The 16,280-nt window shown below is 50.6% G+C and overlaps 1 protein-coding gene across 2 annotated transcripts in view; it reads left to right on the top strand.

The window, feature by feature from the left end:
• LOC140426469 (podocin-like) overlaps nt 1-16,280 on the top strand; it is a 96,231-nt gene that overhangs the window by 15,865 nt on the left and 64,086 nt on the right. For both annotated transcript variants that reach the window (XM_072511283.1, XM_072511282.1), the window contains exons 2-3: nt 7,148-7,251; nt 8,887-8,959. In XM_072511283.1, the coding sequence (XP_072367384.1) occupies nt 7,148-7,251; nt 8,887-8,959 (177 nt within the window). The remainder of the gene's footprint in view (nt 1-7,147; nt 7,252-8,886; nt 8,960-16,280) is intronic.

The raw sequence follows: 16,280 nt of genomic DNA, 5'->3' as shown, positions 1-16,280 counted from the left end.
GTGCGTCCCTGGGTGCAGTTGCGGTTGGTGATGTTGCGCTGTTTCCTGGGCGAGACGTCCCTGAAGGTTCGGCGGATGGCCCTGGGGAACATAAAGATTCGGGGTTCGTTAGACACGGTGGCCCGGGTGTTTGGTGGTGGTGGGTGCACAGTGTGAGGGGGGAGGGGATCGAGGGTGCAGTGGCCAGAGTGTGAGGGGGGATGGGATTGGGGGTGCAGTTGCCGGTGTGTGGGGGGGGGGTAATCAGGGGTGCAGTGGCCAGAGTGTGAGGGGTGATGGGATCTGGGGTGCAGTGGCCAGAGTGTGAGGGGGGCGATGAGGGGTTGGGGGTGGAGAGGACATGCAGGGTTCTCTCACTTGCTTCTGCACCTCTGACCTGGCATGGCGCGACCTCCCGGGTGGCGGATCCCCCAGCGAGGTCCAGGGCCCTCTGCTCGTGAATGGTTAGGGGGTGCAGGACCGGAGAACCCCCTCCGGTTCTCATGCGCTCATGCTGGTTGTGGGTTGTCTTGTCCTGGGGGGGGAGGCGGGGGGGGCTGGATAAAGCATCACTATTAGGCGGGTATCATCAGGGCGTGCAGATATAGACAACATTGTTGCTGGTTCAGGAGACAGCACGCCATGGCTTCGCTCCAGGGGGGTCCCGGGGCTCATGTGGGTCGAGTAGATAGTTGGGCACCGCGACCCCCCCCAACCCCCCTGACCCCCCACCACCACCGCCCCTGATGCCCCAATTCTCCCCGACACTCCCAATCCCCCCTGACCCCCCCCTACCCCACTTCCCCCCCCCCCCCCCCCCCCCGGCACGGGGGGGGGGGGGGGGGGCCTGGGGGCACTAGCTGCCCGGGTGAGGTCATGCAGCTTCTTGCGACACTGCTCCCCCGTCCGGGGGGTCTGCCCCACAGCACTGACTGCGCTCCCAACCTCACGCCAGCCGCGCTGGATGGCTGCCGATGCCCACGTCTTGGGCAGAGGGTGTCCCTTCTCTGTTTGACCTCATCCACCAGGGTGTCCAGGTCCGTGTCCCGGAACCTCGGTGCGGCTCTTCGGGGCTCAGCCATCTCCTCGCTTCTCCTCCGGGTCCTCTGTGCGCGGATCACGCCATTTATGATGTATTTGGGCGTCGCACGGTGACGACGTGGCCTTCGCGACACGCCCCCACGAGTTTCTCGCGGCCCCGATCCTAGCCCATTTTCGGACCCTGAATCGGTCGGGATCGGGGCCGTTTCACGCCGTCGTGAACCTCGATGGTGTTCACGACGGCGTGGGCACTTCGGCGGGGGAGTGGAGAATCGCGCCCCCTGAGTTCCACAGCATAGGTAGTTAATTCTTTTTTACATTTAGAGTACCCAATTCATTTTTTCCAAGGGGCAATTTAGCGTGGCCAATCCACCTATCCTGCACATTTTTGGGTTGTGGGGGCGAAACCAACGCAAACACGGGGAGAATGTGCAAACTCCACACGGACAGTGACCCAGAGCCAGGATCGAACCTGGGACCTCAGCGCCGTGAGGCCGCAGTGCTAACCCACTGCACCCCCGTGCTGGCCTAGCATTGGTAATTAATAGAGGGACCCATGGTGTTTCCAAACACTCCATCTATGCTCTTTCACTCTTTCAGTACCTGATCTATTCGGTAGCAACTGTTTATCATCACTTCATAATCAGAACTGAAATCAGAGTCAACACTTTTGTCTGACTCCTCCTCCCTCCCAACACTCTTGCAACAACTGTTTACCGTTACCTCATATTCAAAACAGAGATCAAAGTCAAGACTCTCCTTATGGTCACCTTCGGTTCGAATATGCTCAGGATCTGATTCACTATCACAGTCATTTGACATTTGATCAATACTGTAAACATCTCTTCCTTTGAGTCTTCTACTGCCCAATGAGTTTTCTTGGGCGTCATTCTCCGAACCCCCGCCGGGTCGGAGAATTGCCGTAGGCCGCCGTGAATCCCGCCCCCGCCCCCGCCGAAGTCTCCGGTACCGGAGATTGGGCGGGGGCGGGAATCGGGCCGCGCCGGTTGGCGGGACCCCCCGCTGGATTCTCCGGCCCGGATGGGCCGAAGTCCCGCCCAGAAATTGCCTGTCCCGCCGGCGTAAATCAAACCTGGTATTTACCGGCGGGACCAGGCGGCGTGGGCGGGCTCCGGGGTCCTGGGGGGGGGCGTGGGGCGATCTGACCCCGGGGGTGCCCCCACGGTGGCCTGGTCCGCGATCGGGGCCCACCGATCCGCGGGCGGGCCTGTGTCGTGGGGGCACTCTTTCCCTTCCGCCTCCGCTACGGCCTCCACCATGGCAGAGGCGGAAGTGACTCTCCCCACTGCGCATGCGCGGGAAACTGACAGCGGCTGCTGATGCTCCCGCGCATGCGCCGGGAAACTGTCAGCGGCCGCTGACGCTCCCGCGCATGCGCCACATTTCCGCGCCAGCTGGCGGGGCAACAAACGCCATTTCCGCCAGCTGGCGGGGCGGAAATCCCTCCGCCGTTGGCCTAGCCCCTCAATGTTGGGGCTCGGCCGCCAAAGATGCGGAGCCTTCCGCACCTTTGGGCTGGCGCGATGCCCGTCTGATTGGCGCCGTATTTGGCGCCAGTCGGCGGACATTGCGCCGTTGGGGGAGAATTTCGCCCCTTATCTCCCACATGCCCTACTGTTGGCAACACAGATGCTAATTGCAGTACTTCCTTCGGATTCTCTGTAACCATGGGTGAAGCTACAACCTTCACTCCTGCTAAATCGTTCCCCAAAAGTAAGTCTACTCCTTCCAGTGGAAATTCCTTAACCACTCCAACAACTACTGGACCTGACTTTAAATCACACTCCAACTGCACTTCATACAATGGAACTGGGATACAACTGCCACCTATTCCATTCACAAATACCTCGGCTTTTGCTGAGCTCTCTGGAGGAAAAAACAAATCCTTCTCCAACACTCGAGTTGAGCAGCCCTGGTATACCTTAAAACGGTTATGGGTTTGGCCACATCAGTTGAGGAAAATGGAGTGACCTTCCCCTTAAACACAAACTGGCATATCTCTCATCTACCTCAGCCTTCACATCTGCTCCCACAGCAGTGTTCACCTCAGGTCTCCTGAGTCCAGTTAACGCTATAGTCTGCACCGTAGTATTCTCCACGTTCGTTCCCTTTTCAGAATTCTCCCTATGAACTTCCACAAGTCCCATGGGCTTGCCTTGCAACTTCCAACATGTTGAATGAACATGCCCCACCTTGTTACAATGGTGACACCTAGGCTTTCGAGTCTCACGCCCATCCCCAAAACCTTCCTTCCTGGTCTGAGGAGGAGATCTCGGAGCATTCCCAGCAATCCATTCTCTACCTTGGCTACCTCTCACTCCCCCACTTCCCATCCTTTTCAGAATTATGGGTGTGATGGAACAACAGGTAAAATTTAAAGATTAGCTCGTAATCATCAGCCACAATTGCTGCTTGCCGAGCAGTTTGCACCCTCTGGTCTTCTACATAAGATCTTATCGCAGAAGGTAGACAATTCTTAAACTCCTCTCAGAGCCCCATAGGTAGTTTCAGCTCCCAATGCTTAACCCTTTCAAAGTCTGGATAAGTCTGTCCCGGCTGTCTCCTTAAATTCCAAACTTTTTACCCATATGCATTGGGAACCAATTAGTATGGAACTCGAATAACCTTTTTTACCATCTCATAATCCTTAGACTCCTGCTCTGACAAGACAGCATAGACTTCCAGTGCCCACCTCATCAATTTACTCTACAATGGTAGTGTCCACTTTGCTTTAGGCTACTCCATTTGGGTTGCTATTTACTCAAAAGCTTCAAAGAGCATTTCTACTCCTTCTCTCCGCGTTTTGGGAGAGCCTGTGCAAATTTAAACATATCGTCACCGAGTACTGTTCTAGGATTAAGCTCCCCTCTCCGTTCTGGCAGCTTCCCACCTATTCCTAGTACCCTAAGCTGGAAGTGTCTCTCCTTTTCTTGTTCCTCTCTCTCTTTCTTTTTCTTTTCAATCTCTTTCTCTCTCTCTTTCTCCTTCTTCTCTCTCATTATCCTGTTCCTCACTCCTCTTTGCCATCCCCATTTCCTTTTGCTTTTGCTGCATTTCCATTGTCTCTGTTTTTACTGTATCTCTATCTCTATTTGTTTTAATTGCCTTTCATGCTCTAATTGCAACCAAACCTTTTCCAGCTCAAGATCCCCACCAGAAGACGTCCCTGATGCTATACTGTCCCGTTGGCTCCCCTGTTCTCCTCGCCCCTTCACATGTTTAGCAATCTCTGCAATGATGGCACGGTAGCACAGTGGTTAGCACTGTGGCTTCACAGCGCCAAGGTCCCAGGTTCGATTCCCAGCTTGGGTCACTGTCTGTGCGGAGTCTGCACGTTCTCCCTGTGTCTGCGTGGGTTTCCTATGGGTGCTCCGGTTTCCTCCCACAAGTCCCGAAAGACATGCGGTTAGGTAATTTGGACATTCTGAATTCTCCCTCAGTGTACCCGACCAGACGCCGGAATGTGGCAACTAGGGGCTTTTCACAGTAACTTCATTGCAGTGTTAATGTAAGCCTACTTGTGATGATAAAGATTATTATTATCAAGTACTTCTGCCTTCTTAGCTTTAACTAATAAGGCCAGTTTTAATTTCCCTGCCAATTCGACAGGCGGGTCTTTGCAAAGCCCCTCCAAATAAACCAGAATTAAATCTTCCACCTCAAGGAAATGCTTCGCAGCTTCCAGAGCCATCCTGCCATATCACTGCAAACCTAGTGTCTCTTTAAATTTACGCTGGAACCCAAATTAGCCATTTAACGTTCCGCGATCTCAGACGCGTCCCCAATTTATGTTATGACACCCTGGGCTAGTGGGCAGTCAATTCCACCCCACAGGTCCCGGAGTCCCAACACAAATGAATTAACCAATAATTCATATGAAGTATCTGAGATCTTTGGCCCTTGACTGCTCCAAAGACTTACAGGCATCAGATTGGTAAGTGAAACATAACAACTGTTTATGTATACCAAAAAATAGTGGCAAGACATGTAACACTTACAATAGAATAACAGCCAGCTAAACTACTACTCTCCCCCCCCCCCCCCCATTTTACTGTCCTACCCTCTACCCACACACACAGAGGGGGCGGGTGGGGGGGGGGGGAGCAGTAAAACTAATAAGACGAGATTATGGAATGGAAAATGGGTGTCCTGGATTCAGATGTCGAAGTCATTGCAGCCTCAGGCTGTTCTCACACGAAACGGAGTGATTGTAACAATGCTAATGAGCATCTTCTGGCGGCAGCACTCAGCCAGAACCCCCAGGCTGTATGGTTTCCTCTGGGGGAGTCACTTTAACTTTTATTACCCTGAGCCTTCACTCAGAAAAACAGCCACAGGCCTGTGTAATTCATATTTGTTTCCAACTTCATCAGAACAACCAATAGCCTTTCTGAGATAAGAAACGGAGTTCCCTACACAAGATTCTAAAAGGGTTTTAAAACTACTGACTCTGCTTTCAGCTGGTGGCTTGTCTGGATTTCCTTAAGATCCTCTTTGTCTCCCCTCAAACCCAGTTCTCAGCCTGGGTTTTACTCTTACTTGGTTTGCAGACTCACTAGAATGTCCTCCAGCTTTACTGAAGAGAAAACAGAGTCTCGAACTGGGTGTTTGAGAGAGGTTTACCCTGTCAGGGAGAGAGAAACTCACTCGAGTCCTTCAGCTCTGAGTTCAAAACAAAATTAAAACAATCTGAAATCCCCCAGCCTTGCAGAATATTCCAGAACGGGCAGCACCAATCGGCTAATTATCAGCTGAGCCCTGGCAATCTGAAACAGCCTATTGGCCAACAGCCAGTCCATCACAAGGTGCCATCACTGACATCAGACCAAACTGCATATGCTGTTGGAGTTTCCTGTTTTAAAATTAAATGTGTAGTCCATCTTAGAGGCATAGGTCCCATTAATTATCCAGGTACAATAATTTAAATATCCAAAAGAACAGAAATTAAAAGAGAAAAAAATGGGCAGACAGTGATTAACAGGAGGATCCTTATAACACCTTCTGAGACCAGTCGTACTACACGCCAATCTGGCATCACGCCGTTGTGGACACATTATTTGACGTGGGCATATGGGCCCGATAATGAGATGTTAATTTATCACAAGGTTCCCGACTATGAACAGTGGGAAACGGGGCCCTCCATTGATGGGGGAAGGGTTTAATAGCTTCCTGCTTTTATGTCGACGTGAAACATGACTCTGGCCTTCTAGCGATATTTTTCGCTCCCATCGTTGACCCCATCTAATAGGAACATGAGTGTATCAATTCAAAACTTAATTCCATCCTCATCCATTCAACCATCATCATGGACATGCACCAAAATTCCTCCAGGGAATTTGATTTTCCGCCTGGTTTAAATTTGAAAATTGCCACAGGTTATCATTTTGTCATGTTGGCCATGCCAGTTGCCTTCTCAAGTCTTATAGTTTTTGCTAAAACTGTTTTTGAACATTTCCATTCCACAATTTGATTATTGGATACATTGAAATTCATTAACTTTTCATCAATGTTGTTGATGTGACAAAATGAGTACTTGTGTTATTGCCACAGCCTGATGGTAAAAGGCTGGAAACTGATCACTTTGGCTGAGATCATTTGGGTAGCCTCTAAGCCATTTTGGTTACTGCCAGAAGACTAGGCGTCTTTGTTTCATAAAATCATATAACTTCTGTTGGAAACCAGCTGTGAACTTCAATCTATTTGCCGGAGAACCCATTTCTATTCGGTGGTCACCATGTGGGGTTTGCTCTGTGTCCGTGCCCCGGCCAGTCCCCCCTCCCCAGTCGGTGAACCTGGAGGCGATCAGAGAGTCTCTTGCGCCTTGGCTACCCTTCCAGACACCTTCGAAATGAATGAGCAGCTTCACATATGAAATGACACCTCAGTTATACATTGGAAGATTGTTCATACCCAAAGAACTGTATGCCAACAAGCATTATAAAAGGACAGAATAAAATGGAGAGGAGAAAAAGGACGGGTAGAGCTTGATACAGGAAATCTGCCATGTAATTCTTGGATGATGTTTAAACTGGGTGTGGTATTACTTTGTTGAGAATGGACTGCAGTAAAAAATAATCTGGTATGCCTGTCTGCTCTTTTTAATCAGGTATCAAGCACCGAAGTCCAGGGATCTGCGAGTGTATTCTCACGTTCCTTACTTTGTTGCTGGTTCTTGTTTCATTCCCAGTTTCTGTCTGGTTCTGTGTTAAGGCAAGTATATTGTTACCAGAGGATAACAAACTGCATTTTTGGAAATATTGGTTCAGTGGGTATGAGGTATCTCTAGTATCTCAAGCTTTAATACTTGACCCTTGTGTTTAAGTCGAGATAGTGACCATCATTTACCTGGGTTGATGCATTCAGTACTTTCTCACCAGAGTGCCACATTATCGAGGGCTACACATCAAATAAAATTAGCAGGATCCAAAAGAAAAGAAAGTTAACATAAAAATAAAAAGCATTAGAACTACATAGCAAGGTGATGTTACTGAGGTGGAAATAGATGGTGTCAGTGTTATGATCCCAGCTGAATCTATCTAATACTCTAATGTTCACAGTAAGGACACAGTCCAGTAAACCGACAGGCGCCCTAGGCAGCCAGGTGGCGCAGTGGTTAGCACTGCTGCCTCATGGCGCTGAGGACTTGGGTTTGATCACTGTCCGAGTGGAGTTTGCACATTCTACCCGTGTCTGCGTGGGTTTCACCCCCACAACCCAAAGATGTGCAGTTTAGGTGGATTGACCACGCTGAATTGCCCCTTAATTGGAAAAAGAAATAATTCGGTATTCTATATTTATTTTAAAAAACAATAGACGCCCTGTGGTCAGACACACCATGATATCTAACCAAGTGGGAATATGTGCCACAGTCCCAGGGAGCTGGGTTCAATTCTGGCCTCGGTAAACTCTCTGTGTGGAATTTGAACTTTCTCCCCGTGGGTTTCCTCCGGGTGCTCTGGTTTTCTCCCACAATCCAAAGATGTGCAGGTTAGGTGGACTGGTTATGCTAAATTGTCAGTGTCCATAAATTCAGGTGGGATTACTGGGCTACGGGGATAGGGTTGGGGCGTGGGCCTGGGTAGGGTGCTCTTTTCAATGGTCAGTGCAGACTCGATGGGCCAAATGGCCTCCTTGTGCATTGTGTCATGCGAGAGTTGCCTTTAAGAGCTGTATGTTTAAGCAATGTACCTTTAAGAAAACAGTGATGTCATAGATTGGGTTGAGCTCAGCTCGGTTCAGCTATTTTGCAGTTGGGTTTTTGCAGGTTTTTAGTTTCAGCTTAAAAAACAGTGTGTGTGTGTCTGTGTTTTGCAGTGAGCTGGATCTCTCCCATGAAAGACTATCTCTGGATCATTTGGGTGATTTAAACTTATAATAGTGAAGCCTTTAACCTGATGTGATTTTGTTAAAAGGTGTTAAGTCTCTTGGAAGTTTGAAGGAACAGTTTAAGGAGTTATTTACTGTTGCAATATTTTCTGAGTTATCTTTGAAGTAAGGAGTGTTAAGAGATCCAATGTTTATTTAAGATGTTAAGTTGAGTTCATGGAATAAACAGTGTTTTGTGTTTAAAAACCCACGTGTCTATAATTGTAATCCCACTCCTAGGGAAAAAGCCGCGTGCTCGGAAAAGCAAAAAATCCGTTAAAGGGAGAGGTTGGGTGAACTCCATGATACATTTTGGGGTTCTGAAAACGCCTCGCACATAACAATTGTAAATTCTATGATCTAAGACAGTCAGTATTCAAAAAAGTAAATATTGTGGAAATCTTTTCATCTGCAGGCTGGATTATGTGGCAGTAACGAATAATCACGGGTGTAATAATCATCCTTTCTCTTGTGGTGCAGATAGTCCAAGAATACGAGCGTGCGGTGATATTCAGACTGGGACGATTGCTACCAGGGAGAGCCAGGGGGCCGGGTAGGTGTTTGTAACCTCAATGGCATGTTAGACTTGGGGAGCAATCTAAAGGCCTCATCCCACCCGACTCGGTGACACGAGGAGGCCGTTAAATCTCGTAACAGTCCTCTTGCAAGATTTGCGACGCTCGGAATGCCTCACAAGATCTCACGAGATCTTGTGAGACGCCGCGATCTGGATCTCGCCCTCACTGGGCATCACCCAAATTTGACGTATTTAAATGCACTACGCCGGATTCTCCTGAGGCCCGGGAACTAACAGCCTTGCCTGCGAGACCTCGCCACGGCACCGTTTAGCACTGGTCCACACAAACGTGGAAAAGGCGTAACGGCTCATGGGAGGGTCTCCCAGGCCATTAGAAATCCCCGGGCAGGGGCAGCACGGTGGTGCAGTGGTTAGCGCTGCTGCCTCACGGTGCCCTGGTCCCAGGTTCGATCCCGGCCCCAGGTCACTGTCCGTGTGGAGTTTGCACATTCTCCCATTGTCTTCATGGGTTTCACCCCCATAACCCAAAGATGTGCAGGGTAGGTGGATTGACCATGCCAAATTGCCCTTAATTGGAAAAAAATAATTGGGTACTCTAAAAATGTTTTAAAAAGAAACCCTCAGTAAGACGGGGAAAGGGCAGGTTGGTACACTGGCACTCCCACTGGACCCGGGCACTTTGGCACTGCCAGCCTGGCACTTTGGCACTACCACCAAAGCATCCTGGCAGTGCCACCCAGGCACTGTCAAGGTGCCCAGGTGGCACTTCCAGACTGGCAGGGGCACTACCAGCCTGGCACCCTGGCAGTACCAAGGTACCTGGGTGCCAAGTTGACTGTGTCAGGGATCGGGCTCGGAGGTGCCCTGCCCTTAAGAGCTGGGATGAGGGGTGGCTCAAGGACCCCCAAGGGGTAGGTTGGGGCAGTGGGGGGGGGTCCGAAGGCCATGATGGAGGAGCAGAGGGGGGATCCAAAAGGTCGGGTGTATTTTAAAATGATGCCCCGATCCATGAATTCTCTTCCTGCACTGATGAGCTCGGCAAGCTGAGATCGCCAATGTAGGAAATTAAGGTAAGTGCTGCCTCGTCTGAAGCCAACATCCTGCTATATGCAGAATTGACCCTGCAGTTTGAGAGGGAGAAGATGGAATCAGCTGTAGCAGTTTGACAATTAAATAAGGGTAACTGCAAAGACATGAGGGAGGAGCTGGCCAGAGTTGATTGGAAAAGGAGCCGAGCAGGGAAGACAGTGGAACAGCAATGGCAGGAGGTTTTGTGGGTTATTTGGGAGGCACAACAGAAATTCATCCCAAGGAGGAGGAGACATGCTAAGGGGAGGACAAGGCATCCATGGCTGACCAGGGAAGTCAAGGACAGCATAAAAGCGAAAGAAAAAGCATACAAAGTGGCGAGCATTACTGGGAAGCCAGAGGATTGGGAATCCTTAAAAAGCGAGCAGAGGACAATTAAAAAATTAATAAGGGGAGGGAAGATGAAATATGACTGCAATCTAGCTGGTAATATAAAAGAAGATAGGAAGATATTTTTTTCAATATATTAAAGGTAAGAGAGGCAAAAATAGACATTGGACTACTGGAAAATGTGGCTGGAGAAGTAATAAAAGGAAACAAAGAAATGGCAGAGGAACTGAATAGTTACTTTGCATCAGTCTTCACGGTGGAAGACACCCGTGGGATGCCAGAGCTCTAGGAGAACCAGGGGGCAGAGGTGAGTGTACTGGCCATTACTAAGGAAAAGGTTCTGGGGAAACTAAAAGATCTGAAGGTGGACACATCACCTGGACCAGATTGACTGCACCCCAGAGACCTAAAAGAGATAGCTGAGGAGATTGTGGAGGCATTGGTGATGATCTTTCAGGAATCACTGGAGGCAGGAAGGGTCCCAGAGGACTGGAAAGTGGCTAATGTAACACCGCTGTTTAAGAAGGGAGGGAGGCAGAAGATGGGAAATTATAGGCCAGTTAGCCTGACTTCGGTCATTGGTAAGATTTTAGAGTCCATTATTAAAGATGAGATTACAGAGTACTTGGAAGTGCATGGTAAAATAGGACTGAGTCAGCACGGCTTTGTCAAAGGGAGGTCATGCCTGACAAATCTGTGAGAGTTCTTTGAGGAGCTAACAAGGAAGTTAGACAAAGGGGAACCAGTGGACCTGACTTTTTTAGATTTCCAGAAGGCCTTTGACAGGGTGCCGCATAGGAGACAGTTAAGTAAGTTTTGAGCCCATGGTGTTAAGGGTAAAATCCTGGCATGGATAGAGGATTGGCTGACTGACAGAAAGCAGAGAGTGGGGATTAAAGGGTCTTTTTCAGGATGGCAGTCGGTGACTAGTGGTGTGTCTCAGGGGTCTGTTCTGGGACCACAACTTTTCACAATATACATTAATGATCTGGAAGAAGAAACGGAAGGCACTGTTGCTAAGTTTGCAGATGATACAAAGATCTGCAGAGGGACAGGTAGAATTGAGGAAGCAGGCGGGCTGCAGAAGGACTTGGACAGGCTAGGAGAGTGGACAAAGAAGTGGCAGATGGAATACAATGTGGAAAAGTGTGAGGTTATACACTTTGGAAGGAGAAATTTAGGCATAGACTATTTTCTAAATGGGGAAATGCTTAGGAAATCAGAAGCATAGAGGGACTTGGGAGTCCTTGTTCACGATTCTCTTAAGGTTAACGTGCAAGTTCAGTCGGCAGTTAGGAAGGCAAATGTAACGTTAGCATTCAATGTCGAGAGGGCTGGAATACAAGAGCGGGGATGTACTTCTGAGGCTGTACATGGTTCTGGTCAGACCCCATTTGGAATATTGTGAGCAGTTTTGGGCCCCGTATCTAAGGATGGATGTGCTGGCCTTGGAAAGGGTCCAGAGGAGGTTCACAAAAATGATCCCTGGAATGAAGAGCTTGTTGTATGAGGAACGGTTGAGGGCTCTGGATCTGTACTCTTTGGAGTTTAGAAGGATGATGGGGGATCTTATTGAAACTTACAGGATACTGCGAGGCCTGGATAGAGTAGATGTGGAGAGGATGTTTCCACTTGTAGGAAAAACTAGAACCAGAGGACACAATCTCAGACTAAAGGGACGATCCTTTAAAACACAGATGAGGAAGAATTTCTTCAGCCAGAGGGTGGTGAATCTGTGGAACTCTTTGCCGCAGAAGGCTGTAGAGGCCAAATCACTGAGTGTCTTTAAGACAGAGATAGATAGGTTCTTGATTAATAAGGGGATCAGGGGTTATGTGTGATGCAACCATCAATTCACTCGAGACGGGAGTAGAAGTAAACCATGGCTTTAATCAACTGAGAACAGTGCCTGCCTGCGACTGATCCAATACTGAGAACCGCCTACAGGTTGACTGCTCTTTATACCTCCCTTCAAGGCGAGGAGCCATGGGTGGAGCCCATACAGCCCCCAAAATGTTCCCCTATGGATAATGCCATACAATCATAGAATCATAGAATCATACAATTTACAGTGCCCATAGGAGGAGCCCACAAGGGCAACAGCATAGCACAGATACAGATACAAGGGCAACAGCACAGATACAAACACAATGGTGGATTATTGGCATAATACATTCATCACATTCACCCCCTGTTAAAAAAATGAAGTGCGGCGGGGGTGATGGGTTCATAGGTTCAGCCGGTCCGGCGCACGGATTGTGCGCTGTGATCGCCGAAGCTCTGGCGGTGTTGCTGGCCCGGGTCTCGAGCTCGTCCGTGCTGGCATCGGTAGTGAGGGCGCCGGTACGGGTACAGACGTGGACTCCGGGAGCATCTCTTCTGGAGCTTCATTCCTGTGGATCGGTGAAGGGGGAATGGCGGGCGGGAGGGAGCGCGGGATATGGTGGAGGGGCGGTGGTGGTGGTGGTGGTGGAACCGGCAGGCGCCAGATGCCGGAGGGAGATCATATCCTGTCAGCCATCGGGGTGTTCGATATAAGCGTACTGGGGGTTGGAGTGTAGGAGCTGGACCCTCTCTACCAGAGGAACGGACTTATGGCTCCTGACGTGTTTTCTGAGTAGGACTGGCCCCAGTGTCTTCAGCCAGGACGGAAGCGAGGCCCCTGAGGTGGACCTCCTAGGGAAAACAAATCGGCGGTCATGCGGGATCTCGTTTGTGGCCATGCAAAGTAGGGACCAAGGACCTCCTGCCAGTGGGAAACTGGGAGATTCCTGGACCGCAGGGTCAGTAGGACGGTCTTCCAGACCATCACGTTCTCCCTCTCCACCTGCCCGTTTCCCCTGGGGTTTTAACTGGTTGTTCTGCTCGAGAGATAAACCATGTCTGCGATCCGGGGAAGGGGGTACGCATCGCGTTGCGTGTACCGGTTTATGGTTTGGCTGTAATCTACAACCATCCGGTTCTTTTCCCCGGTCTTGATGACCACCACCTGAGCTCTCCAGGAGCTATTGCTGGCCTCGATAACTCCCTCCCACAAGAGTCGTTGGACCTCGGACCTGATAAAAGTCCTGTCCTGTATGCTATACCGCCTGCTTCTGGTGGCGACTGGTTTGCAGTCGGCGGTGAGGTTTGTGGAGAGTGGGGGAGGGTCGAATTTTAGGGTCGTGAGGCTGCATATGGTGAGTGGGGGTAGGGGCCCCCCGAACTTCAGGGTTAGGCTCCTGAGGTTGCATTGGAAATCTAGTCCCAATAGCAGCGGTCTGGGAGCACATATAATTTAAATTTGGCGTACTTGATGCCCTGTATTGCTAGGGTTGCGGTAGTGCACCCTCGGATTTGCACCGAGTGCGACCCAGAGGCAAGGGAGATGGTTTGGTGCGCCGGGAAGATTGGGAGCGAGCAGCATCTTACCATATCCAGGTGAATGAAGCTCTCTATGCTCCCGGAGTCGAAAAGGCAAGGTGTCCCGTTTACCCGGACGGTCATCATGGAGCTCCGGAGGTGCTTGGGTCGCGGCTGGTCCAGGGTGACCGCGCTGAGTTGTGGGTAGCCGGCGTGGTCGGAGGTGCTGGGGCGGTTCCGCGATGGCTGCCCTTGTTGATCGTACGCGTCGAGCGGCATAGCAGATGGCCGCCAAGGTGGCGGCTCCCGTTGGTCGAGCATGGCGGGCGGTGAGGAAGATGGCGGCCCCCATGGTTTGCACGTGGCCGGCCGCGTGGGTGAGGATGGCCAAGATGGCGGCCCCCGTGAGTCGCACGTGCTGTGAGGGCTGGAAGATGACTGCCCCCACGGATAGCACGAGGCTGATGACGCATTTACAGGGGTCGGAGTCGGCAGACACGCTGCCACACTGCGGGGTCTGCGGGCCTGTGAGTCTGAGGATCGGGCCTGTGAGTTAGAGTTCTTGGACCTGGCCAGGCAAACTTTGGCAAAATGGCCTTTTCTCCCGCAGCTGCTGCAGTTCGCGTTACGGGCCGGGCAGTGCTGCCGGGGGGGGGGGGGGTGTTGGGACTGGCCGCAGAAATAGCAGGGTAGACCCCCCCATGGTGGGCGGGCGGCCGCACGGCACTGGCCTGGGGTAGGCTTTGGTCGAGGGTCCACGAGGGGGTCGCGTGGTCAGCCGGGAACGCGGTAAGGTTCTGGAACGCTCCTTCCAGAGAGGAGGCTAACTTTACCGTCTGATCCAGGTCCAGGGCCCCCTTTTCGTGTAGGCGCTGTCTCACATAGTTGGGCCGGACTCCCGCCACATAGACGTCGCGGACGGCGAGTTCCATATGTTGAGTGGCCATAACGGCCTGGTAGTTGCAGGTGCGTGCGAGGGCTTCGAGGTCGCGTATGTAGTCTTCTAGCGATTCCTCAGGGCACTGGCGGCAAGTGGTGAGGATGTGTCACGCGTGACCTCGTTCGCAGGCCATACATAGAGACGTTCGAACATCGCGAGGGCGTCTGCGTAGGAGGAGGCCTCGTCGAGTTGAACAGAGATTCGATGGCTCACCCGTGCGTTGAGGAGTCTCAGCTTCTGTTCGTCGGTGACGGAAGGCGTGGAGGAGGCTGCGAGATAGGCCTTGAAGCAGTGGAGCCAGTGCGAAAAAATTTCTTTCACCTCCGTGGCCTGCAGATCGAGTTCCAGTCGGTCAGGTTTGAGGGCCGATTCCATAGTTGCATTTAAGTTGATTAAATTGATGCGACCATCAATTCACTCGAGACAAGAGTAGAAGTAAACCATGGCTTTAATCAATTTAGAACGGTGCCTGTCTGCGACTGATCCAATACTGAGAACCGCCTACAGGTCAACTGCTCTTTATTCCTTCTTTCAAGGGGAGGAGCCATGGGCGGAGCCCATACAGGCCCCAACATGTTCCCCTATGGATAATGCCATACAATCGACCATAGGAGGAGCCCACAAGGACAACAGCATAGCACAGATACAGATACAATGGTGGATTATTGGCATAATACATTCACCACAATGGGCCAAGTGGCCTAATTCTGCTCCTATGTCTTATGGGCTTGTGGTCTTATGGTCTTATGCACCAAAAACGTGACTCTTTTCTGCACCCTTGGTGGCATATTCCTGCTAATATTGCAACTTTTATTCCTAAACAAGATGGAGATTAAGCATTTTACTTTGATGATGCTGCTTTTCAAAGTGGAAACATCACTCAATTAATTATCTATCAGAATCTCGGTTTTGATGCATTGGTATTTTGACTTGTATAACGTCATTTTGGGAGCATCTTTGCTACTGCAGCGCTTCAAAGAAAAGGCATTCTGCCACTTTCTCAGGGCAACTAGGGATGGACATTATCTTGCAATGACACCACACTCAAAAACAAATACATTTTTAAAAATCCTGCAAAATGTACTTTAACAAACTGGGATTAGATTCAAATAGTTTAAACTGATTAGGTGCGCATATTTCAATAGGTCCTTAGGATGTATTATTATTATATAGTACATAAAACTTCCCAATTCACAATATACATTAATGATCTGGAAGATTGAACTCAAGGCACTGTTGCTAAGTTTGCAGATGATACAAAGCAGCCGCCGCTTCCTCAATACTATTTGTCCCTCCACCAAGATACATTTTGTACCAGTTTATCTCTGGATATCTAGGGCGGGATTCTCCGACCCTCCGTGCCGAAATCGCACTAAGTGCGGGGGCGGAGAATTACCCAAAATAGGCCCCCACACCGGCATCCGGAGAATTGCCGCCATTTGCACGCGCACGATCGACGCGGCGCCTGTTGGGGGCCGTTGGAAAAGGCCCTCCCGGTGATTCTCCGCACTCAACGGGCCGAGTGCTTCTAATGTGGTTCCACCCGGCGGGAACTCAGAGTCGCGGCTGATGGGGGCGTTATGGTGGGAGGGGGGTGGGGATCGGACAGCGGGGGGGCTTCGACGATGGGCAGGC

The sequence above is a fragment of the Scyliorhinus torazame genome, chromosome 7 (genome assembly GCF_047496885.1).
Source record: "Scyliorhinus torazame isolate Kashiwa2021f chromosome 7, sScyTor2.1, whole genome shotgun sequence".
NCBI classification, from domain to species: Eukaryota; Metazoa; Chordata; class Chondrichthyes; order Carcharhiniformes; family Scyliorhinidae; genus Scyliorhinus; species Scyliorhinus torazame.
The sequence above is the reverse complement of the archived record's forward strand: the minus strand, read 5'-3'. Positions and strand labels throughout refer to the sequence as shown.